This window comes from Magnolia sinica, chromosome 4 (assembly GCF_029962835.1).
Source record: "Magnolia sinica isolate HGM2019 chromosome 4, MsV1, whole genome shotgun sequence".
Classification (NCBI taxonomy): Eukaryota; Viridiplantae; Streptophyta; class Magnoliopsida; order Magnoliales; family Magnoliaceae; genus Magnolia; species Magnolia sinica.
This window is the reverse complement of record NC_080576.1, coordinates 4,214,435-4,239,202: the sequence shown is the minus strand read 5'-3', so window position 1 is coordinate 4,239,202 and position 24,768 is coordinate 4,214,435. Positions and strand designations below refer to the sequence as shown.

Below are 24,768 nucleotides of genomic sequence, written 5' to 3'. Positions count from 1 at the left end.
GTCTAAAATTTCTACGAGGAGATGAGGTCTCCCATGTCCTCCGCTCTTAAAGCCGTACTGCCATGTGTGCATTAGCCACTTCACATATCAGTCCCCACTCAGGATTTAGCGTGCATTGCCACCCACTGGGGCCCACTTTCTCAGTGGCTAGATGATCACAACCGTTAGCTTTAGAATTTATGACAGGAGGGCCACTACAATGAACTTATGCTGAACGGATGATATTCACCATCACCCACATTTAACTCTAAAGCTTAAAATCTATGGATCATCATTCGATTGTTGTTTATGTGAAAATAGCGTTTTCATACTAGTAACAACAATATGGACGGTTCAAATCATTCGGCCATCTCAGAGTGTGGGCCCCTGTGGGTGGCGACGCACGCTGGTTTCTACGTAGCCACCGTACCATTTTTCCTGCAAACATGCCACTTGTGTAGTACATCATAACCATCGAAACGGTAGGCCACCGTGAAGATCACCTGGCAAAAAAAATCAGGCCGGGCTGATCTCTAGGTTGTCCATACGATAAAAGCACAACCAACGGTCTGGATCACAATACACGTGTGACCAACCTAGTGATCAGATCAATCTGAATTTCAAGATTCGTGATGCTCCTTGTGGGGTCTATCTTTTTAACCGTACTGATTCATGAAAAATATAGGCATTTCGGCTGTAGAGATGGTACGATACCACCATTTGCGGTACGGTTGCCTGTATGTGATGAATTCTATCCTGCGGATGACCGTCTTCAATGCGAGTCACGGTGCCACATTTCATATGAGCTGACGTGGAGCTGGGCGTTTGCTGCATCCACGTGCCCACGGTAACCGACGCTCGGGCGCATGCTTATAGAAGGGATTGGGTTTACTAGCGTGGCGTCCCTTCAGTGGCAGGCGCTCACGTTGTCCGCCCCTCCTATCAAAGGACGAGGAAGACTACTTATTTTACCCTGGCGTCTCACACGTGGGAGCATGAAATACGTGTGTATGATGCAAGCCGTTCATGCGAAACACATGCCCTGTCCCAGCTTTTAGGCTAATCTGGTCATCAGGTGAACAATAAGCGTATTATCCAAGAAATGGACATTTAAGCATCGTTTTGAGAGAGAATGCGTCGAATGCACCAAAAAAAAACTCTCTTTTCTGCCAACGCATATCTCAGGACCTTGAACGGCTTGAATCTCTTACACGTGTGAGACTACGCATGTAGTGGATCAGTGGCTTTATCAGCCTACAAATCTCTCCGGAGTCATCTCTACAGGCAGAAACATGTACCAACTTGACACGTGTGGATTCATCTGAGTGATTCATGAGGTGGGCCTCGCAGGCTGAACAAAAAATGCGGCCGTTCAACTCGCTAGATGGGCATCATGTTAGTTGAAACTGACGGTTTAAAAGATGTTTCAACTTGTCCACATCAATCCGGCACGTGTGGATCATCTGGTGCGTTAAACGGCCTGATCTTTGTCCAGATCATCCTTCACCTAATGCATCAGTTGGATGTCCCACGTATGTTCTAAGATGTCAGACGTGGCCAGCTGTACGCTGTCTCCACCAGCTCAACTAACTAGCCGGAGGCATGCAAAATGAACTTTGATACACTGGAATAGAACGATGGGTGATATGCGGGAACTACAAAATTACATTTGATACATACAAAGACAAATAAAACCGTCCAAATTTCCTTACCAAGCTTAGACGAGTCATGGACCAAAAATTAGGCTAATTTGATCATCCAACTATCGGATTGGTGCACATTTATTGGACGGTTAAAAACAAAAAATAATATCCAATAGTCCTATTTACACTAACAAATATCCACGAGCCAACGGTTAGGATTGTTCAACCGATTTGATTTTGGGAAAATGACTTGATCGACAGTGGGTCCCACAATTTTGCCGGTTTAAGTGTAGTTAATTAATGTCCTCCACGTGGAGAATTTTTTGATAATGGAGGTTGCTACGCCTACGTGTACATGCAGCTAACGCATGCTAGAAATGGCGTGCGTTTTGTTACATCCCAGCCGTGCATCGGGCGGGCCCACACCGTAGATGACCGGCCTGAAAGCAGGGTGCAGTCATCAGACATGCAAATGGGGTCTGCTGGCAATGTTTTTGAACGCTCGTTGTTAGCATAGATATGGGACCTATCTGATGCACGTGGGATGTCCCTTATATGTGCGGAGTTGGCATGCGTTATGTAGAGATGGGCAGGGAAGATACTTCTGTTTGATTTCTAATTCTAGATATGGAAGATGTGTGTATCCATCAATCAGAATTCAGAGGCCCGTATTGTCTAACCAATCTGATTTTGAGTAATCCACCCCGTCCATCTGTTTTTCCAGATCATGAAAGGGTATGGGCCCAAAAATTATGCAAATACAAAACACAAGTGGGCCGCACTACAGGAAAAAAGGTGGGTAGGTAAATGCCTACCGTTGAAACCTCCTTGGGGTCCACCGTGATGTTTATATGCCATCCATACTGTTCATCAGATCATTCCTACTAGGATGAAATGAGAACTGAAAAAATTAACTGATATAAAACTTCTGTGGCCCCACGAATGTGTCAACGATGACAGTACAATCCTCTGTCGTGCGGCTCACTTGAGTTTTGAATTTCTGTCATTTTTAGGCCCGTGACCTATCATGATCCCGCAAAACAGATTGACGAAGTGGATTTCTCACAAACATCAAGGTGGGCCCCACCAAATTCCCGTCGAAGATATTTCACGTCAAAGGCTTTCGCAAGATATCCGCGTCTGGGAGGTTCGGAAACGGATTGGCAACTCACACCAGCCAATGGCTGGTGGTCGGTGCTCTGTGAGTCCCACCATGATGTATTTGTTTCATCCATGCCGTCCATCTATTTTTAGAGATCATTTTAAGGTATGGCACCAAAAATAAGGTATATCCCAATCTAAAGTGGACCACATCATAGGAAAAAATGTTGAATGAGTCTCGACCATTAAAAAACATTTTGGGGCCATAAAAGTTTTGGATCAAGCTGATTTATTTTTTTTCCCTTCATCTGGGCCTGTATGACCTAATCAACATATTGGATGTCAAATAAACAGTACAGTGGGCCTTAGGAGGATTTTAATGATGGATATCCAATCACTATTGTTTTCATGTGGTGTGGTGCAACTGAGATTTATATACCTCTCATTTTTGGGATCATGTCATAAAATTATCTTTAAAAATGGATGAACGGAATGGATGAAACACATACATCATGGTGGGGCCCACGGAGCACCGACCAGCGGCCACGGGATTGGTGTCAGGGGGAGTAGCCAATCCGTTTCCGGGAGGTTCATGCCACGTGTACGTAGACGTCTCTCCTCCTAGTATCCTGCCAACAGGCGCGGATTGCTTACTTCGCCGCCCCTCCCGAGCTAGATACAGGCTAGGGTTTTGAGGGCCACCGTGATGTATAGATTTTATCTACACCGTTCGTGCACTTTTTTATGTCATTTTAGGAAATGGGGCCAAAAATGAGGGAGATACAACTTTCAAATGGGCCACACCACATAAAGCATGGGTGCTAGTGACATATACCGTTGAAACCTTTCTATGATATTTATTTTCCATCAAACCTGTTCATAGGGTCAAATAGACCAGGACGAAGGGAAAACAAAAATATTAACTTTATTCAAAACTTCAGTGGCACCTAAGAAGTTTTTAACGGGACGTGTTTAATCCCAATTTCGTGGTCCACTTGAGCTTTGTATCTGCCTCGTTTTTGGATCCAAAACCTAAAATGACATTGAAAAATTAACGGATGGTATAGATAAAATCCATACATCATGGTAGCCGTCAGAGCCCTAGCCTGTCCCTATCTCGGCACGGCCGGGGGAAATACCCAATCCGCTCCCATTACTGCCAACAGCCCACTGACTACCGAAATCCATAAACCCACGTCCACCGATAATATGGGGCGAACGCCTCAGGAAACTGTATGGCCCACCGTGATGTCCGTGAGAAATCCACTCCGTCTATAAGTTCCCACCATTGAAACCTTTCAGAGTCGTCCAAACCGTTTGTGAGTAATTCACGCTGAGATTATCTGAAACACGAATATTAGCCTTTCTCACTTCCTTTCAATCTCCACAGTTTCCCGTGACGTGCACCAGTATAGTATTGGATACTCCTCAGTTTCAGATACTTGTCCTAAGACGACCCACAGAAACTGATGGACAGAGTGGATTTCACATAGAAATTATAATGGGCCCCACAGCCTCCAGGGTGTACAGGCAATTACCCTCGGCCAGCGGAATGAAAATGCTCGCATGCGCCCGTGATGCTCGGAGCCCACAGGGACGCACGTTGCCTGGAAGCGGATTGGCGGGTGTACCACACACACACCAGCTATATAGCTGGTGTATTGACGTCTTGCTGTGGATCCCAACATGAGGTATGTATTATATCCAAACCGTCCATCCATTTTTCGAGCTCGTCATAAGGCTTGAGCCGAGAAATAAGACAGATCTAAAGATCAATTGGACCACACAGCAAAAAGCAGTAGGGGATTGAATGTCTACCATTGAAACTTTTTTGGGGTCACAGAAGTTTTGGATCAATATGAAATTTATTTTTCCTCTTCATCCATGTATTTGTGACCTTATTAATAGAGTGCATGGAAAATAAATGTTATGATGGGCCCAAAGAATTTTTAACTGTGAAATTCATTACACTCGCTGCTCTTTTTGGTGGGGAGTGCTGATATGATTCATTTCATGTCTAATGCTTTAAAATGATCTCCAAAAATGGGTGAACAGTGGATATAATAAATACATCATTGTGGGTCCACAGATATTTGTGAGACATCCATCCAGTCCATCCATTATGCTAGCTTATCTTAGTACGTTAGGCCAAAAACGAGTCAGAATCAAATCTCAATTGGGCCACACTACAGAAAACACGGTAATAGAAATGCCTGCCATTGAAACCTTTCTAAGATCCACCGTTATATTTATATGCCATCTAAACCGTAGAAAAGGTCATTGCCACTGGGAATGTTTTAATGATGGGCATTCAATCCCAACGGTTTCTGGCACACTTGCGTTTTGAACCTACCTGGCCTCTGGGTTCATGACCTAAAATAAGCTGGCAAAAAGATAGAGATGGGATAATTTCTCACGAATATCATGGACCCACGTATCTTCTGTCTCCGGCAACTTCTGTCCGAAGTCAGGAAAATTAAAACTGAGGTCCATTGCGTTGTACGCCTAAAATATACACTGCAAAACTTACAAGGGCCACGCCAAAGCAAGCAATGTTAAATTACTCGTAAGCTCATACGGTGGGGCCCACATGTGTTCTATCTCAAGCAGATTTTTGCATCTTCTCTTGATCCTGGTGAGTCATACCGGGTTTGATGAAAGATCACAGTCTACGGTGGCCACATGCATAGACCTATGGTTAGCATATAATTGATATTTTTCCATTTGCCGTGGCCCATCTGAGTTGTGGGTTTAGCTGAATATTGACCATAGGTTATTGAAATCTAGAATAGAACCTAATAGACGGTGTGGATTTTACATACACAACAAGTGGTGGCCTCACTTTCTCGTGTGTTTTAGGCGCCGTGTGAAACAGGTTGTGTACAGGATTACGCTCATGACTTTGATGGGGCCCACCGTCAGAAACTGTCAGAGCATTTAAGACCTCTGAGTCTCTCAGCAAAACATAAGGTGGAGAATGGTCGAATGATCTGGACTGCCCGTTTGTGTGAACCAGCGAAGAGATGATCATGGCGGTCTGATTTTGTCGAATATTCACCCTGGCTTTCAACCGTCTGCCAGAGGATTGGTAATTGGATGCAAAGTCTGCAATGCCCATAAAATGGACGGTCCAGAACATTTCACTATACAGAAAAATAGGACCCAATCAAAGCCTTACAATGGATTCCACCAGTACGAGTGGCAATGGGCCGGGCAGGCTGACAGGCCATCTCTAGCGATCCAGCATTATAGGCTCAGGGCTAAGGCTCCTAAAATTGGCCCAAGGGCCTGCCATGGGCTTAACATCCAGGCCTGTTCAAGGTCAGGCTGGACTGGGCCAATGATGAATATCCTGGCCAGGTCCATTTGGACCGGTCCAATCACCAAGTGGGCCCTCATTACACAACAAGTGGACCCCATTACACAACAAGAGTGGACAGTTAAAGACACATTGTGAGCCATTCTCATTAGCCATATGTACAACATTCAACTGACAGAAGTCTCTAATGTGAGGGAAAGGGATGTTGAATCATTTCGATTTATTATCTATATGGCCAATATATAGTAGGGCCCAGCCAATCCAGAGACGTGATCTCATATATGGCTGCCACGTACGTTTTGTATCCCCACGCTATTTCAACTTAAATAAAGCATTTAAGCGTAATAAAGATGGTTCACGTATCAAGGAATGAACGGTTGGATATGCACCATATTCAGAGTCATAAAGATTAGGAAGCTCCCGGATATTTTATATGGATGCTTCTTGTTTTTCGTGCTTTATACATTACACATCGGCGCATTGTAGAACAAATCCCGTTTCTTCTGTTTGAATTCTACTAGGTGAAGAAGCTAGAGGCCCGTCCGCACCCGGCGCAAACTAGCAGCGCCATGTATACACTATTGAACATACCTGTTTTGTTCCGACGTGACGTACCAAAGAAAATAGTCCAACACGTCTCGCATCAATCGACGTTCAGCTCTGCCACGTGGCTCTCGTAGGTGGCACCTTCGTCCGTAGCAGGCACGTGGGAGCAGCTGGATGGGGTCTCCACCTGCTCACGTGACATTATGGGGGGCATGTCCGGGCCCGCCATTCCATGCTGGAACGATATAAGGCTGTGATTAGTCGATACCTTGGCCACGTCGCTACTTTCCTTGCTACCTTAGCACCATACCAGACCTTTTAAATGCCAAACGAGGTGATCTATCGTAGATCGGAACCGTTCATTCATTTATAGAATTAGGAGCAAGCCATGCTGTAAAAGTGACGTCAGTTGGGTGATCCTAAGCGTCCAATCAAAGGAATGGACAGTTAAGATTGGCCAGACAAACAATCATCACCTTGAAATATCTTAGTAGATTGATACCATCTTGAATTTCTTACGATTCTAAAGTAATGCTCATGCGATTTATGGATAGAAATCAACGGACGGTTTTAATAAATTAGACCCATCGTAGGGTTAGTATCATCATCTGATCAACGTGATTCTGGTACCATGGCTTGCTCTAGTAGCATGAACGAATGGATGGTTCAGATCGGTGATAAGGTCATCCCAAGGCCATTTAAACGTTTGGGGATGTTCTATGACACATCATCATTGATTGGCCCATACAAATCAATGAGAATGATTTGTGCCACACATCCACTACCATGTCAGCATGATTTGGAGGTGCTAACAGATGAACGGCCCATGTCAAGCTCACGTCATTGGATTGGGCCAAATCAAATGGGGTGACATACCCACATCAAGCTCAACGGATGAACGGCCCAGATCAGGCACACACCATTGGACTGGGTCAAATCAGAAGGTTGCAAACCTGGATTAGAGGGAAGGAAGGCGATGGAATTAGTGAAGAGAGGAGCTCCGACGAAGTGTACGCCTGCTGCCAGCCTCTTAGGTTTCCGTCGTTCTCGTTGCTGACGTGGCACTCTCCCGTGCGAGGATCAACGTGTAGGCTCGGCCCGTGGGAGAGTGGGTCATAGATCGACATAGAGTGGTCCCTAAAAAAATGTGATCAAATCAATGAAGAAATTTTACTATTGCAGACAGCTGGTACCTTCATCGTGCAATCGTTTCCAATGTTTGAAACCGTTGATCTTGTGGTTGCATAGATGATAGGGCCAGGCCAGGAAATTTCGTAACCAATCAATCAATCTGAATGGTGCATTCGTTCATCACCATACTTCATGGGCCACAATAGAAAAATCAAACCAAGAGGACAGTCCAATCAATAGGGTACAAAATGGACGGTCAAGAGGCCCAATCGGATTTTGAAACATCCATTAGGGTGGGACTATCATGGGTTGATTCTAATCAATGATTCTGATCCGATGATCCTAACCATCCCATCCGTTGCATGGAAGATGGATGGCTGCAAAAAGAAGGTTAAGATTTGAACGGTGAGGATGATCTGATAACTGGACATAATGAAAAGTCTGGATTAATTAATTGAACATTCCATGTCCCACTGTCCATTGTGCTAGATCACGATGTTATCGAATGGGTAAGATAAGATTCATGGCCGTACACAGGCATTGTCCAAATCATGTGCTTGCTTCGGTGGGCCATGACACAAAACCCACACGAATGAAATTTTGACCATCCATCTTTCGTACTTCCAATTTAAACCCCAGATCAATTATTTGGAACCATCAATTTTAATTGGATGGTTAGGATCGTTTGATCAACCTAATAATAGAGAGAGTATAGACCTGAGGGGAATCAAAGGGTCAGATCCAACGAACGAGTGGCCGGGGTTGTGGGCATTGTCGGGCAGCCAATTTACGACCTCGCTTTCAAATGAGTTTGGCATTCCTTCTTGTGAATCCAAATACATCTGCATTTCATTATCATAATTATTTTTTAATTAATTAAGCATCTTTAATTAATATATGCCATAAATCCAACACCTATCCCATTTCTATCTTTATAGAAACGAAGCTTAATTTCCCTGGAGTGGATGACCCCACACCTTCCAACGTATGATAATTCCCATGCATTCCAGTCGTGTGGGGCCCATCAGTGATGTGCACGTAGATCCAAACCATGAATATGGTGAGGGGCCTCCTCAACATACATTAGAATCATCCCAATCCGAAACTCAAGTAGGACTCACCACAGAGTGGCCTACCTATGGATAGCACTCACACATCATGGTGGGCCCCACACAGCTCGATACTCCACGTGTTCTCTTTTCTTTCTTTTTTTCCTTTTTTTTCTTTCCTTCAGTTTTACCTGTATACTCGAGGGATCATAGGATGATAGATGGTTGCTCAATAAATATTTCTGCCAAAAAAAAACAAACAAACATATATGAAAAGATTGCCAATTTCTACATTTTAATCAACTTAAAAGAGAGAACTATAAGATACTCTAGCAGGGTAGGATTCATGTTCCTGCTCACGTCCCACAAGTAGAATAATCTGTGGATGCTGCGGATGGGGGCTTGGTACAAAAATTTTGAACTGACGGGATATTGTAATAAACTTTTTTTTTTTGTACACACGCACACATCACCACACACTCACGCCATGGTGGGATTTCACCACCTGATAGGTACTCCAACCCTCAACCAGGTGTTGAAACTCCTAAGAGTCTACCACCGCAGTAAAAGTAAGGACCCGGATATTGTAATAAACTTACTGGTAGTCATCTAATGGACAGTTAAAAACTAAAATTGATTTCATGGACGTTTGACAATAACACAATGCTACTTTAATCAAAATCCCTAATATAAACCCTTGAACGATGCCATGCCACTGTAATGGACTGACCTTTCTTTGTGTGATACGCGTCAAAGCGTCCAAAAGGAATTTTTCGCACGACTCGAACTCACCTATGGATGTGATCTTCAGAGGGTCTGGTTCAAAAATCCTAACAAAGCAAGATATAGAAAATTTCCGTAAGCATACCATCTTGCGGCTGTGGTTGATGCTACTTGTACACGGTGATCCATGAAGATTGGTTCGACTTAACAGACAGTCCAGATTGGTCTACCGTACTGTCCACGTGTCCCATGCTCTCAACGGGCACCCGAACATTTCTCACTAGAATACAATTGATTTTATTTTTATTTTCGTAAAAAAGAAAGAAAGATGCCGACCTTAGCCTTTCCTCGGCCATCTGTATCTGGTGTTGAAACCTACTGATTTCTTGTTGGAGCTCCTGATTTAAATTAACAAAATAAATAAATAAATAAACCCAGATAATTAAAGATTGAAGTTGGATGGTGCTGATTTTGATAAAATGATATTAACAGTAGGCTGATTTTGATAAAATGATATTAACAGTAGGCTAAGAGATTTCTTACCTCCACGTTAGAGCTAACGGCTCCCGGACTGGTACAAAACAGATTAAATAATTATTATTTTTAAAAAAAGTCTCTTTAGCCATATAAACTAAAATAAGCAAATAATAAGCTGATATAAAAAACTAGGCACAATCGAATCTCAACTGAACCACACTATAAGAAACAATGGTGACGCCCACTATCAAAGACTTGGGGGCTGTAAAAGTTTTGAATTACATTGATATGTGTGTTTTACTTCATCCAGCTGTGTGACCTAATCAATGAATGAAAAATAAATATTATAATGGCCTTTGGAAAGTTTGAATAGTGAGAGTTCAATCACTATTATATCTTGTGCTGAGATTTAGATCTTCATTATTTTTTGAAAACACAACTTAAAATGAGATGCAAAATGGATGGATTTTGTGAATAAAACATATAGATCATGGTGGGCTCATAGAACTTTTTCAGCAGCACAAGGTGTCAAAGAAATGCTGCGTGCTACACTAAACAGTCCGAATCCATCTTGTTTGGAACCAAAATTGGCCGTTACAAGACTCATGTGAGCCACACCATGCAAAGTTATATCTCAAACCTCTGAATTCACGTCGGGCCATTCACACTTGTGAGGATATGTTCGGAAGGGATAGTATGGAATATATAAAACACGGTGGGCCCTCACATAATGTCGAAACGGTGGACATTCCATCCCAACTGTTCCTTTACGGGCGCCAACGAAAACGCTATGGAAGCACGTGATTGACGGATTCAATGACGTGGAACCATCGAGGTCGGTTCCATATAAACTTTGTATAAAGAGAAAGGTATAGAAAATATAAATATGAAAAGGAATTGAGAGAGAGAGAGAGAAAAAACAAACTTTGCTAGTTGAGCGGCCATGTCGCTTTCGCACTTCAGTTTCTTTAAGGTCCGGATCAAATACTGCATGTACACGCGGTGTTTGCATGCAAAAATATATAATTAAAAATAATATGAGATTTTCTTCTATTTTCTTTCATTTCCCAAACCCTAATTCATCAAGCATGTAGAGTATCAGCTCCTGTTTACCTCTCTATTTTGAACAGCCCTACACAAACCATGAAAATTTTTTTTACATGAATCCATTTGTCCAATCCAATCCAGTCCACACACCATATATCAAAAAATCAAAATCAAAATCAATACATACCCTCCTCTATCATGATCTGGAAGATTTATGTAACGAGTAAGCACCTCTTCAATCCTACAAATAAATAAATAAATAAATCCAATTCAAAAACAAACACCCATATATCAAAAAAAAAAAACCAAATGAGAAATGAATTAAAAATAAAATAGGGGTTTCTTTGTTTTCATTTTCTTAATTGGTTTCTATAATTAAGTAAAAATTCAAAAGAAAGGAACCTTCTCTTGCCGGAGAAGTGGCTGAGACGACCAGAGGGAGAGAACATGATAAGAGCAATATCGATATCACATAAGATAGAGAGCTCATATGCCTTTTTAATGAGTCCATTCCTTCTCTTTGAGAACGTAACCTGTCTATTTGTGTTGTTTTCTATTCTCTTTATCTCCAGTTTCACCCTACCCATATCTTCTTTTCTTCTTATTTCCAACAGAGAGAGAGAGAGGGCTAAAAACGAGGGGTTTGGAGAAGAGGGTGATGAGGGAAGAGACAAACGGCGCGATGAATTAGGAGAGAGAAAGGAAAGGGTCTCTCTTTCTCTCTTTAATGCCTGTAATTCCTCGAGCCAAGGAATTTCGGTTCGGAAATGGCGAAGGCCCGATTTTCACTCCCTGCTGGTGGCTCGCTTCTTACGATTCCCTTTGTTTGGTCTTCCATGGAAGGAGGGCCCCACATGTGCGCATGCAACTTTACACGTGCCCACCTCGCATGTTTCTTGCACATCCGAGATGTTGTTCATCATGTGGTCCCCATCGTTGAGATGAACGGACCCGAATTGTCCACAAAACCCGAAACGCCCGACAGGTGCCAACCATGTTGTATGTGTAAAGCGGGAGTTATTTGATAATCCGTCCGCGTATGACGCTTGATACGCAGGCACTGAGAAAGGGTACACGTGGTGTTTGTTAACCCAAACTAAACCGATTAAATTGTGGAACCAATTGTCATCACAGTATGAAAATGACGTTGTTAGAAAAATCCTAACCTTCAATTAGTGGACCCTTGTTTTTCGAAATAAGAAAATTGGATCATTTTCAACTGCACCGTCCATAAAAATCTAGTAATCTAATATTTCCACAATCAAATTAACATTCGTTCATGACACATCTAAACTAGTGCCCATATTTTGGACGGTTTAATTTGAATTATTTGTATGACAATTAATAATATTTAACTCCCTGCTTATCATCCATTACACTGTGCCAGAGTATTAAAATATTTCTTTTTTGTAAAATTCAATCCGCCCATCAGGTTAGAAGCATTGTTTACACCGTAAATACAAGAGATCAGTCTGATCGAAAACTGAGGTGGGACACATCAATGGAAATAGTGTAAAATTGCCCCTAAAACCTCTAAGTTGGCCCAACAAAGTTTTGAATCAGGCTATTTTAAAATATTTTTCTCATTGTGGTGAGTTACACCTAATTAACAATTTCGATGAAAGATACACACCATGACGGCCCACAGACAACCTATGGTTGGAAATCCTTCCCATTGTTCCCTGTGGTGTGGCCTATTTGAGTTGTGGTTCTGGTTTATTTTTTATGCTGGCATCTACTATCGAGGATAGAATATGATGGACGGAGTGGATTTTACATGTACAATGTGGTCTGCCCCACAGAGTTGGGTTTTTTTTGCGCTGCGTAAAGCAGTATTGTAGTATTGTAGACGTTTCGAATCACGCAAAAATTAGGTACGTTGTACACGGCGTCGGTAAGCTTTTACGAACCGTCGATTCTTCGTTTATTGCGATGGTCCATTTGATTGGTGGGCCAGCCTCGTTGGTACGTGTGCTGCGTGTGGGGAGGTGCATACCGCGGTGGCAATTTTGGGGTTTTGAGGGATCAGCTATAGATTCTGATGACAGGTCACCACGTTATTTGAAAAAATGGTGGTGAGTCATCAGCCGTACACATGGCATAAATGGACTCAGATCCAGACCACATAATTCTAGCCGCATTGAGTATGGATCGAGAATGAAAATCACACTAATCGAATGATCCTATCTGGGCCATTCGTTCCTTGGATTTATAACACTGATCACTTTACTTTCAGCCGTTTGTTCAGTTCTGATAAATTCAATGGCTAGGATAGCTTCAATCGTTTTGATATTGGGCTATGCTCCATCCGAATGCATCCGGGGAGTGATTGTGAATTTGTGAAGCGTTTGCATATATGGTGATTATCATAGGTACGGGCTGTGTGGGGGCCCACCCATGATATTCATGTGGAATCCAAACCGTGCATCTGGTACCCCTCCTCACGTGCACCGTCCATCCAGAGAACCATCCCTGTCAAAACTCAAGTAGCACACAAGGAGCAATGTACAGTCAGGTCTCATAACTATAAATTAACTTGTTGAATTCCCACCTGAGTATTGCAACCTCTTAAGATTCGGTGTATCCTAGGAAGGTGCACATGATGGTTTGGTTGGATGAAATATAAGCTACATGCGGACCCCATTCCATCTGGAAGTTTCTATAGTGGGTGGCCCCCTTCTCAACGTCTCTCATTGAGTTCTAAGTAGTGAGTCTTGTGACCGCTGGTCCAAGAGGCAAGTGGAGCTTCTTCTTTTTGGTAAACTCCTCCAGGAGTGTGCTTAACGTTTCTGTGAAAGCTTCATGAAATCCACTCCGTCCATCGGGTAAAACACCCCTTGTTTTCCCTTGATCCCAAAAATCAGGCTGATTCAGCATCAAGTTGGGCCAACCGTAGGGAATTCTACCTAAACGAGTCGCATATTATGACCCATCTGAGTTTTGGAGTAGCATGGTTTTTGGGAATGCTTTCATCCTGATGAACCAAGTTAGATGAAAGGATTGGATAAAATATAGACAGTACTGTGGGCCCTACACAAATCAATGGACGTTCCATACCATCTCTTATAATGTGGCCTACTTAGATTTTGTATCTTCGTAATTTTGGGGTCATTAGCGGACTTGATGAATGGTTGGATCTAATGAAACTTACTCACCTCTAGAGTTGTACATGAGTTGAGTTTGGCACAGCTTGGCCGGTGGCCAACCTCTGCTCGAATTCGGCTGGCCCAGTCTTCAAGCTTGATTTGCCGGCTTGGCTTGGTTTGGTCTACAGCTGAGGTCAGCTCAAGTTGAGTATTATCCTGAGCGCCATTTTAGCAAACGTATAAATTGCATCTTTAATCTCTTACACTTCCAATGCAAATTAATAAGAGTGTTACGTAGGCATTTCATCAAACACCCTGCATGAATTTTTACGAATGCTTTCATCCTAGTGAGCCAAGTTAGATGAGAGGATTGGATAAATCAGTAGTGGACGTTCTACACCATCACCTGTGGTGTGGCCTACCTAGATTTTGGATCGTCATGATTTTTGGGTTCATCAATGGACTTGATGAAGGGTTGGATCTAATGAAATTTACCCACCTCCCCGCCTACATTAATCAGGCTAGTGCATATCATTATTCATTATGGAGGAGAAATGTACCCGTGCTCCAAGAGCCCCATTAGTCATGGGTTCCTAGCTGTACTACCGTTCATTTAGACAGCGTAATCCATTAATCTCAACCGTTCACCAGGTTGAAGGGCCATTGCATGGACTACCCTGCAAAAGTCACACTAATCTTAACCATCCGATCAATAGTATTAAATATTGACAATAATCACAGTTTACCCAAAAATAAGCTCAATCTAATTTGCTCTATGTATTTATCACGGCCCATCATATATGGATCACTTTATAAGGCCAAATCATGAATGGATTGTGATTTTCCCATGGCAACTCTTGAGATGATTCTAAACTTGGTTGGACTGTCTCAATGACCCAATGCAACTATCAGCATTCTAACTCTCCCTGCTTTGAGAGTATTGGAATATCAATATAATACAAGAAGTAATGACGCCCCCCCTTAATTAGTTTTTTATGGTACCTGATAAAAGAAAAGACATTTTAAAAGAAGTCAGGAGTATTTTAAGAACATTAGAGCATGATTAACAGCTTGATTTCAATTGTTTCATTCTTGATATACATACACAGGACAACATTACTTGGACGACTTAATTTGACAACTTGCATGCCTGTATTTGCTACTTCTAAGTGCCTGGTATCATCAATCATGCTCTACCAGCGTTTCAAAGTTTTTTTTCCTTCATAGAAAGGGAAGGAGCCATCCTACCAGTATCTTTCACAGTCACTTCCCTGACCTAACACCACATGGGTGGAACTTTCATGAGATCCATCTACTCATTGGTGGGCTGTCTCATGTTTCACATTGGAAGCCAAAAATGATCATGATCATCTACAACTTGCGCTTGGGACATTTTTCTTATACTTAGCCCAAAGGCCACCAGTCCTTGTCTTGTAATTGAGGCTTGGTGCCTGAGCTACGAAGGATTTGGTCAATCATGAATGGCCTAGTCAGGAGCTGGCGGTTTAAAGAGTGGTTGATCTAAATACACTCATAAGTAATTTTCATTTAATTGCAGATGTGTAATTTAAAGACACTTGTTAGATTTAGTATTATGTTTCAATGATTTAAGTTGTTATAGATGTGAAACAAATGCTATTTTTTTTTTAATAGCAATTTCAAACCTTTGATCATTTAACACCTTTTCTTATAGTGCTAACTGCTAATTCTGGACCATCCCACTTGTATAGGTCTTGGGCCTTCTCTGCCCAATTAACACTAGGGCTGGGCCAGGTCCAAAGCCGAGGGGAACTAGAGCCAGGCTAGGTCCAACCCTTGGCCGGGTTCATTGCAATAACCCTGTTTGGCAGAAGCCTAAAAATGAATTCATTTAATTTTAGATTATAGCAATTATTTATTAGAGTTGTCAATCTCAAATACATAATGAGTTTAGGCTAACAGAAATGATGTATTAGAGGGAGAAATGATTACCGGTAACTCATAACAAAATCTCGGCAACCCACCAACTCCAGACAGGAGGGAATAAATTTATATTTTGAAAAAAAAAAAAAAAAAGATATTGGCCTTTGCAATGCTTCCCATTCCATCCAAACCTCTATCTTTCCTTCTCAATTCAAATCAAAACCCTTCTGTTTCATGCCAACCTTCTTCTTCTTCTCCAGAATCCAAATCCCAGTTGGAATGGAATTCTTCTACAAAGAGGAGATTTCTCAACGTGGGTCTTGGCCTTTTAGCAGCCTCGACGATAGTTTTGATGCCTTGGAATGCCAATGCGATGAGAATGGAGTACTACATCATCATGTAAACAGGGGACATATAGCACCTATTTCCATCTGCGTTCTAAGGGATGCACCAAGTGGCCCTAGAATGAGCAAATGCATATTCACTGCATTTTGGTATACATCCAAACAGTCCCTAAATCTACTATATGGCTTGAAATAGACTTCTACTTAAGGGTGTTTTCGGTGGGACCAAATGTCATGGAATTTCAAGATATTTTGCAAACGCGCCCGAAGTAGATTTAGTTCAAATGATTCTCCTGATGACTTGTTGAGTTTTTTTTAAGTGTGTCTAGGCCAATCACACTCTTAATTACGTGAATTTCAATCCCACGGTGCTTGTGTAGCAATTAATGAGTGTCTTTCTCATGGGATTTCATTGTCCTAGTGATGATATTTGATGTTCGCCAAGACCTCCACTTTCATTGAGGTAGCATTTGGATGCACTGCCAAATAGCAGCTGGCAGCATTTTGCATTTGTGGTGGATTGAAAAAGCACAACACCCATTAAGCAGGTTCCCATTTTCCTCCGAAACATATCTTGCTTCTTGGCACTAGCGAGTGGTGCCATCCTTGGGAACTAGAAACTAACACATGGGCCCCAATTACCAGAAGTCATGGGTTCTAATGCATTTTCTATATTCAAAAACATTTGATCCATCCAACCCAAAATAGTGTGGATGCTGGAGGTCAGGAGTGTTGCCGACTGATTGGGAATGTCGGGAATACAAAGCAGAACAAAAACCGACTCATAATATCGGTTGCTCTCGGTCGACCAATAGTTCCATTTGTATCAATTTGTTTCATTCTAGCCAATTCACAGCTGTAAAGGAATGTTATTTGAATCCTCAATTATTTGTTATCCTCTAAAAAATCATTAATGACATGACATGCTCTAGAGTATGGGGTTTGTATTTTCAGCTTGGGCGACTTTGTATTCCTTATTGGGCCCACTTCAATTAGGACTTCATTCTTCTCAATAAATAAGAGGCGTAGGGGGAACCTTCTCTACACTTTTCTTTCATTTTAATGCAGAGCCTTATGTTTTTTGTTCCTATCATGTTTAGATTAATCTGTTTTGACATAAATGAATGGTCAGGAAACATGGATGACTGTTCCAAATATCATTCTTTGAAATTTGGCTGAAGCTGCATATCCTATACAGTGAAGAGCATTGGTTGTTTAGATCAACATGCCTGGAGGTCAGGAGTGTTGCCGACTGATTGGGAATGTCGGGAATACAAAGCAGAACAAAAACCGACTCATAATATCGGTTGCTCTCGGTCGACCAATAGTTCCATTTGTATCAATTTGTTTCATTCTAGCCAATTCACAGCTGTAAAGGAATGTTATTTGAATCCTCAATTATTTGTTATCCTCTAAAAAATCATTAATGACATGACATGCTCTAGAGTATGGGGTTTGTATTTTCAGCTTGGGCGACTTTGTATTCCTTATTGGGCCCACTTCAATTAGGACTTCATTCTTCTCAATAAATAAGAGGCGTAGGGGGAACCTTCTCTACACTTTTCTTTCATTTTAATGCAGAGCCTTATGTTTTTTGTTCCTATCATGTTTAGATTAATCTGTTTTGACATAAATGAATGGTCAGGAAACATGGATGACTGTTCCAAATATCATTCTTTGAAATTTGGCTGAAGCTGCATATCCTATACAGTGAAGAGCATTGGTTGTTTAGATCAACATGCCTGGAGGTCAGGAGTGTTGCCGACTGATTGGGAATGTCGGGAATACAAAGCAGAACAAAAACCGACTCATAATATCGGTTGCTCTCGGTCGACCAATAGTTCCATTTGTATCAATTTGTTTCATTCTAGCCAATTCACAGCTGTAAAGGAATGTTATTTGAATCCTCAATTATTTGTTATCCTCTAAAAAATCATTAATGACATGACATGCTCTAGAGTATGGGGTTTGTATTTTCAGCTTGGGCGACTTTGTATTCCTTATTGGGCCCACTTCAATTAGGACTTCATTCTTCTCAATAAATAAGAGGCGTAGGGGGAACCTTCTCTACACTTTTCTTTCATTTTAATGCAGAGCCTTATGTTTTTTGTTCCTATCATGTTTAGATTAATCTGTTTTGACATAAATGAATGGTCAGGAAACATGGATGACTGTTCCAAATATCATTCTTTGAAATTTGGCTGAAGCTGCATATCCTATACAGTGAAGAGCATTGGTTGTTTAGATCAACATGCCTGCGCAATCTATGGATTGCTATCGACTGAAGGTGATGCTCTGAACACAAGGAAATAGATTTCTTGCAGGTGTGGTCATCCATGGAGATTGCACTTCCTGTTTTTCCCCTGTTGAGAATTCTCATAGTAGCCCATTTCATTTATTGTCTCTTATATTTTGTAGGAATTCTTGCTTCTGAGGAACTGTTGGTTTTTCATCCTTGCAGAATGCTTACCATTTTAGTAGGATTTGGGTGTATGGATATGTTGCTAGCTATGCTACTCAAAATCCAAAAAACGGTTAACCCAATCGGATTCTTGAATACTTGGATATGGACGAGATCTTTCTAGGAGCTTGTTTTGCAATTTCTTATTCTCCCCTTTTCTTATTCAGGCATGGATAAGGGTCCTTGTAGAGAGGTAGTATATGATCCTTGCCCTGAGGATCTACGTAGTATCCTTGAATCTTGAGTTTGTATAAGTGAGGCCCATGGCCCAGTGATCCTCATGATAGGCCCCAAACTTGGATATGCTGTGGGGGGGAAATCTTCCTGATTGGAAGATCCTATCCAATATTGTGCTTTTTCTCTGTTGATTGTGCACAATTTCTTTTTCTTTTAACTTCTTTCTTCAGGCCATCAATTGAAGGGTTAGGATGGTTTCATAAAAAATTTTGGGCCCACTAAGGCTGTGTCCCAAGCAATCGACTATATAGATCACTTGTCCATAAGCCTCAATGGTACAAAGTCAAGGCTGCATCAGGTTGAGGATCATATAATTCTGTCATTTGAGGAACCTTTTTCACTCTATTGTTCTTCTCCTCGTCTTCCCAGAGTATAGATTCCTAAACTAGCAGGCTCATTCACAACGACAGTGTCCTTTTAAGGACTTGTGGATGAGAATCTGGCCCTCCCTTGCCACACTCAAAACCCATATCCATAGATACTAATATCCCCCAATACCCATATCTGTACTCAGGCCACATTGTTTTGGTATGTGTAGAAGGATAAATTCGTGCTGAATTCCAATCTTGATCAATCTGAATTTTGCTACTTGGCAACAATTCAATAGAAAAATTCAGAATCTTGATTTCAGTTGTGAGATTTAACTCTGAAACTTAGAACAACCTGACACCTAAATTATTTGAGGCCCTATTTGGGATTAGGAAAGTAGAATATGAATTTGGTAAATTACAAACATATCAAATTCGTGGATGCAGAGTTGGATTTGGCAAAAACAAAAGCCCACCATTTTATAATATTAGTTAATAATCCATAGATTTTGAGAGCATTTATTACACTGGTAGAGCATTTATTGCAAAGTTAAGCTTTTATCAATTCTGAAAGTCGTTCAACCAAGTCTTTTAGTTTTGGAGAGTGTTTGGATTTGACCCAATCCATGGATTTACATCATAAGAGATTAGGCAAATCACCAAGGAAAACAAACAAGCGAGATTAAATCCATGGATTTCATATATCCTTGCTACGAAAAATCCCTCCTAATGTTTCAAAGAAAAGCAAAAGCTTTAAAGGTGTTCCTCCATGACTTCTTTTTTTTTTTCGTTGGGTGTTTTTTTCCCTGTGGAAACCATAGGCGGGCAGCTCAATTTAGCAGACATCCCTCTCTTTTTCAATGGATCCTCCATGTATGTAACCTCTGATGGATTAGATTTGTTAACATAGAGATGAAAGAAAGTACTGATACCTAGGAACAATAGACAAGCAATGGATAGCTCCACATAAAGAGAAACAGCAGTATCAGACATAAAGACAATAGAATAAAGTAGACAAAGCTAGCTGTCCCATGGAAACCCTCTCGATTTCACAACAGTACCCCCAAGACTTCTCTAGAAGTGTATATCCATTATCCACCACAACCCCTCCCAGAAGAGGTAAACTACCATCTGAGTTTTTGACTGTTTCTCGAGTGGAGGTGACTAATCCTAGTTACAGCTGACATGAGTGTGAATCCATCCAAGCCGCCCAACTCTCATGGGCGCCACTGAAGATGGCTATGATGGAGGCTACATTAACCATCTGATTCTGTCATTGGTCATGGACAGCTGATCGTTTTGTTTTCAACTGTAAACAAATTGGACGGTTTGGAATATGTTACAAGTGCGAAAATCTTGGATTGATGTACAGCTATACCATGTTTAAATGCCATGATTCACCACCATTTAAGAAAATGTAAGGTAGTGTAGCCCCACCAAGAAACTACCAAGAAAAACAGAAAAGAACCAAAGTCTCTCATCAACATCTGAAGAAGTACACTAAAATTACATAAACTAGAAACACTGATGTGCATGGAAGTTTGACATACATACATGGGGCAAAAGGATGCGAAACAAAAAAAAAACCACGACTCTTTACCACCATAGAAACCTATCTACATGATAGAACATGCATTTGGGTTCTCATCACTGAACATGGTGGTGTACTGATCTTCCTGTTTAGTCCCAGGATTATAAAGAGCAAGGGCCTCAACATTCCTGACATAACCAGGAGGTGCTTTCTTGTCATAAGCTTGTGTAGTGTAGGTATTAGCCACAACATTGTAAGGAACATAAGGCCATATCTCAGCCTTTTTGCCTGTGGATTGGGCCTTCTTCAATACCTTGCTTGCCTCTACATACCCAATTACAGTCACCTTCTGCTGTTTCCTGTTTATATCCACAGATTGTACTCCTGCAAACACAAAGAACACAGATCAAAACATCATGTTTCTGAGAAAAACAGCAAAAACCAAACACCCCATCAAAAAAAAGAGGAGAGAAGGATCAAAACCTTTCATTGAAGAGAGGGCATTTTTTATTTTGAGCTCACACCCATCACAGTCCATCCTGACTTTGAGCTCTACAGTCTGAAGCTGCTTCCTTTTCTTTTTCTTGTGGCCATTGCTCAACAAGCCAGAGAAGTATTCCAAAGTGCCTCCCACTCCCATTTCTTTATTCTTCTTTAGTTCTTTTGACAGATTGTTTTCTTGGGGATTGAGGAAAGCTATGAGACTAGCTCTGCAACCAAAAAAAAAAAAACAGAGAAAAACAGAGAAAAAAAATATCAAGCAAAGATCTTCAATATAAAGCTTAAAAATTTAACGCGTTCCTTCCTTTTTCTTCAAATAATATAAACACTAAGAAACAGCTGAATACTAGAAGAGCTATCACTGAAAGCTAATGACAAGGATCCCACTTCTCAAAATTGCATAAAAAGAGGTTTTGTTTAGATATATGTTCAAGTTCACTAATATGAGAAAGGCGGATGATCTTGGTGATGGATTGGAAGGATAGAGAAGTTCAAGTTCTTCTAAGAAGGGCAGAGCTTGGAAATGAGGGATGAGAGGAGTAAAAGATGGCAAATAACAAAGTTGGATTTATTAAGGAAAATCTTTAATATGGGCTGAGAATTTATACAAAATCTTATGTAGATTGTCCTAGAAATTCCAGGAAGCTTCTTAAATGATATACCTTGCTTCAAGCCAAAAAGGCTTAGACTGCTCTCTCTCTCTCTCTCTCTTCAAGCCTCTTCTTGCATTGAAATCTTCTTATATAGATCTTTCAAAAAGCATTATACAGTTTTTTTATTAATTTATTTAAAGGCGGTGGGAAAAACCCAAAAGGAAAAAATCAATGCAAGATTGATTTTTTTATGTGGTTGTTATTTTAATATGATTTGGGTTACGTATATGTTATGAGAGTGTCTGATACCTGTAATTCAAGGAAGATGTTTTAACAGTTGTATGTGAAAAGGACTGGCTTTGAGGAGAGGAGGGCAGGTGGGGGAGTGGTACCTGTACAAGATCAAGGAAGTGGAGTGTGCTGGATTTGATGGCATCAGCAGCTGCCACGCGTCCCATTGACAGGGTGCCATGTGGCAACTGACTGATTGAAGAAACCGTAGTGGCTGGCCACCTGGCGGAAGAGATTAATTTTGTCCATTGATGGTTGTCTGATACGAGAGTTGTCGAGAGGCCAGATACTATTGGTTGGGTGGGTAGTGGGAATGTCAATAGAGAATTTTGCAACGGACGCGGTTGCGTGGTGACTCAATGTCACGTAAACGTGGCAGGATTTGGTTGGACCACCGTTGTTAGATGTGGACCACGCAAAGCACGTGTGAGAGTTGTTAGGTCCGGTAACTGGCCATCTCAGAATCCCGTCACGTCCAAAACCACCGACCACACCGTGTTCGATCATCACGCAATCTCTGTCCTTTTGAAACACGTAGTAATCCCAATACTACCACGTAGCTCAGTGATGGGATGTGATTATGCCACGTAAAGCTAGTAAAGATGGGCCAGTAAAGCATGTATAGCTGGTAAAGATGGGCCAGAAAAGCATGTTTGAACGGGTCGTGGGTTGCTTCGAGACTGGGTGACCCGACTCGACGGTACTTACCAATGATGTTTGAATTTTATCTACACCGTTTATCCATTTTGCCAAAAATCCAAAGTTTAAGTGGACCACCCACTCAAAGCATTGGGAGCTGAACATCTACCGTTGAAAACCTCATGGCTGATATTTTTGTTTTCCGACAAATAAACATAATGGTGAGAGGGCTTATGAAATTTTAAATAATAGTGTCGTAATCATGTATCCTGTAGCATGGTTCACTAGAGATTTGAATCTACCTTATTTTCAGGCTGCTGCCCTAAAAAATTCTAGAAAAATGAATGAATGGTGTGGATAATAAAACACATACATTACGGTGGTGCATATAGAGTCGGGTCAGTAGGGATGTCCCTAGTGACCGGTCTGCAGACAATCCATGTCCGTTTGAAAGTTAGATCCATTACGTGCTTGACTGGGCTCATGTGGACAATGGCACGTGGTCCAGTAAACACCCCGTTGGAAATTGGATTTTGGAAAACTATTTAAATTATATAAAATTAAAATAAGAAAGTTAAAAAACTTATCAATTTGTATAAGTCGAGACGTGACGTGAGTCACTCGGCTTGAAATCGAATTTGCTCCCCTTGGACAACGTCCTAAGTGCAACAGGTTTCCAGAACAATCGACCTCCAGGATACAACGACTATGACCCGGTCATAGTGGTGCACTTACTGTACACGGGCTCGAATCACTTGTAGTCTTAACCCGAACTACAAAATGCTTGAACACATTTTTAAGAGGAAAGATGATTTTGTTAATACATTTTAAAACTTAAAATCAGAAGTCTATTTATAGACTTTGTGAAGCACCCTTTCATAAGTGGTTGTGACTATTGGTTTTAAACTCAAGTGGTGCGACCCTTAGGCTTCAAAAGACATAACTTTTCAAAACAAAAATTGAAAGAATATAACCTTTCAGTGAAAAGACACATCCGTAGGGCACATGCGCACCTATGGCCACAGCCATGGTCCATCCCAACGGATATTTTGAAATACTAAATTATTTTAAAATAATTTAAAATACAACAATCCCCCACATGTTTCAAAATTTTTAACATTTCAGGTTAAGATGGAAGAGTTGTACAATGGTGCCGGTGTCACCATAGACTTGAACCGTCATTAGAGTAAACATGACAGGTCTGCAGGAATCAGGTGACACCATAGTCTTGAACCTGATTCCTTTTGATGTAGATCGCAAGTACATTTCCGCTACAAGTGATTCTGCGGTTTGGTGCGTTTTAGCCATGCACCATTACCTGGATTTCATAAGTGCTCTAGAGAATTCGCCTAAATTCTCATAGGAAGTGGTCTCCACCTCTACACCCATATAGGTGAATTCCATCAAATGTATGCAGCAACTGTATACACCACCAAATATATGACCATGGATTCATTAAGAGTTCTAAAAACTCATCCTTCTGCATTGCTGCTCACACTGTACACCATAGAATGGGCTCATTTACGTCAGTACAATCGTCTACCTCGTGTCTTGTTGTTTACCCATTGAACCTATCTAATAGGATCTCTACTCGTATAGGTTGGGTTGCCAACACTGGTAACTCATATATTAGGCTCAGCCTCATTCCCTTCGATATATCATTTACTAATCCTTTAGATAGTCACTTGGTCAGATGATTTATGACCCGTAAGCCTTTTACCTCTACCCGTCATTGCTCCATCAAGCTTTCTTCTTATATGAGTTTGGTCATGCCTTGGTCCCATTGTGGCTAATCATCCTTTCAGATCAGATAGGGATTATCGTATTGGCAAGCTATTGCCTCACCAACTAGCTACTCAT

The 24,768-nt window shown here is 41.3% G+C and overlaps 2 protein-coding genes across 5 annotated transcripts; both read right to left on the bottom strand.

The window, feature by feature from the left end:
• Window positions 1-6,515: 6,515 nt before the first annotated feature.
• Window positions 6,516-11,977, bottom strand: LOC131242205 (agamous-like MADS-box protein AGL104). Of its 2 annotated transcripts, none has more exons than XM_058240706.1 (11): window positions 11,838-11,977; window positions 11,203-11,258; window positions 11,082-11,100; window positions 10,894-10,955; window positions 10,035-10,062; window positions 9,828-9,889; window positions 9,499-9,598; window positions 8,960-9,010; window positions 8,437-8,561; window positions 7,542-7,725; window positions 6,516-6,823 (listed from the first exon to the last, which is right to left on the bottom strand). In XM_058240706.1, exons 1-11 carry the CDS (start codon window positions 11,877-11,879, stop codon window positions 6,686-6,688), a joined length of 867 nt encoding a protein of 288 aa, XP_058096689.1. In that variant the 5' UTR covers window positions 11,880-11,977; the 3' UTR covers window positions 6,516-6,685. The 2 variants fall into 2 exon arrangements, with proteins under 2 accessions (XP_058096689.1, XP_058096688.1); XM_058240705.1 differs by lacking the exon at window positions 11,838-11,977 and adding an exon at window positions 11,418-11,827 and having other exon boundaries at window positions 11,203-11,256.
• An 8,831-nt stretch (window positions 11,978-20,808) lies between these two features.
• LOC131242204 (heavy metal-associated isoprenylated plant protein 23) lies at window positions 20,809-22,451 on the bottom strand. Of its 3 annotated transcripts, none has more exons than XM_058240702.1 (3): window positions 22,288-22,451; window positions 21,368-21,594; window positions 20,809-21,268 (listed from the first exon to the last, which is right to left on the bottom strand). In XM_058240702.1, exons 1-3 carry the CDS (start codon window positions 22,434-22,436, stop codon window positions 20,970-20,972), a joined length of 675 nt encoding a protein of 224 aa, XP_058096685.1. In that variant the 5' UTR covers window positions 22,437-22,451; the 3' UTR covers window positions 20,809-20,969. The 3 variants fall into 3 exon arrangements, with proteins under 3 accessions (XP_058096685.1, XP_058096686.1, XP_058096687.1); XM_058240703.1 differs by lacking the exon at window positions 22,288-22,451 and adding an exon at window positions 22,048-22,197; XM_058240704.1 differs by lacking the exon at window positions 22,288-22,451 and adding an exon at window positions 21,994-22,118.
• Window positions 22,452-24,768: the final 2,317 nt, after the last annotated feature.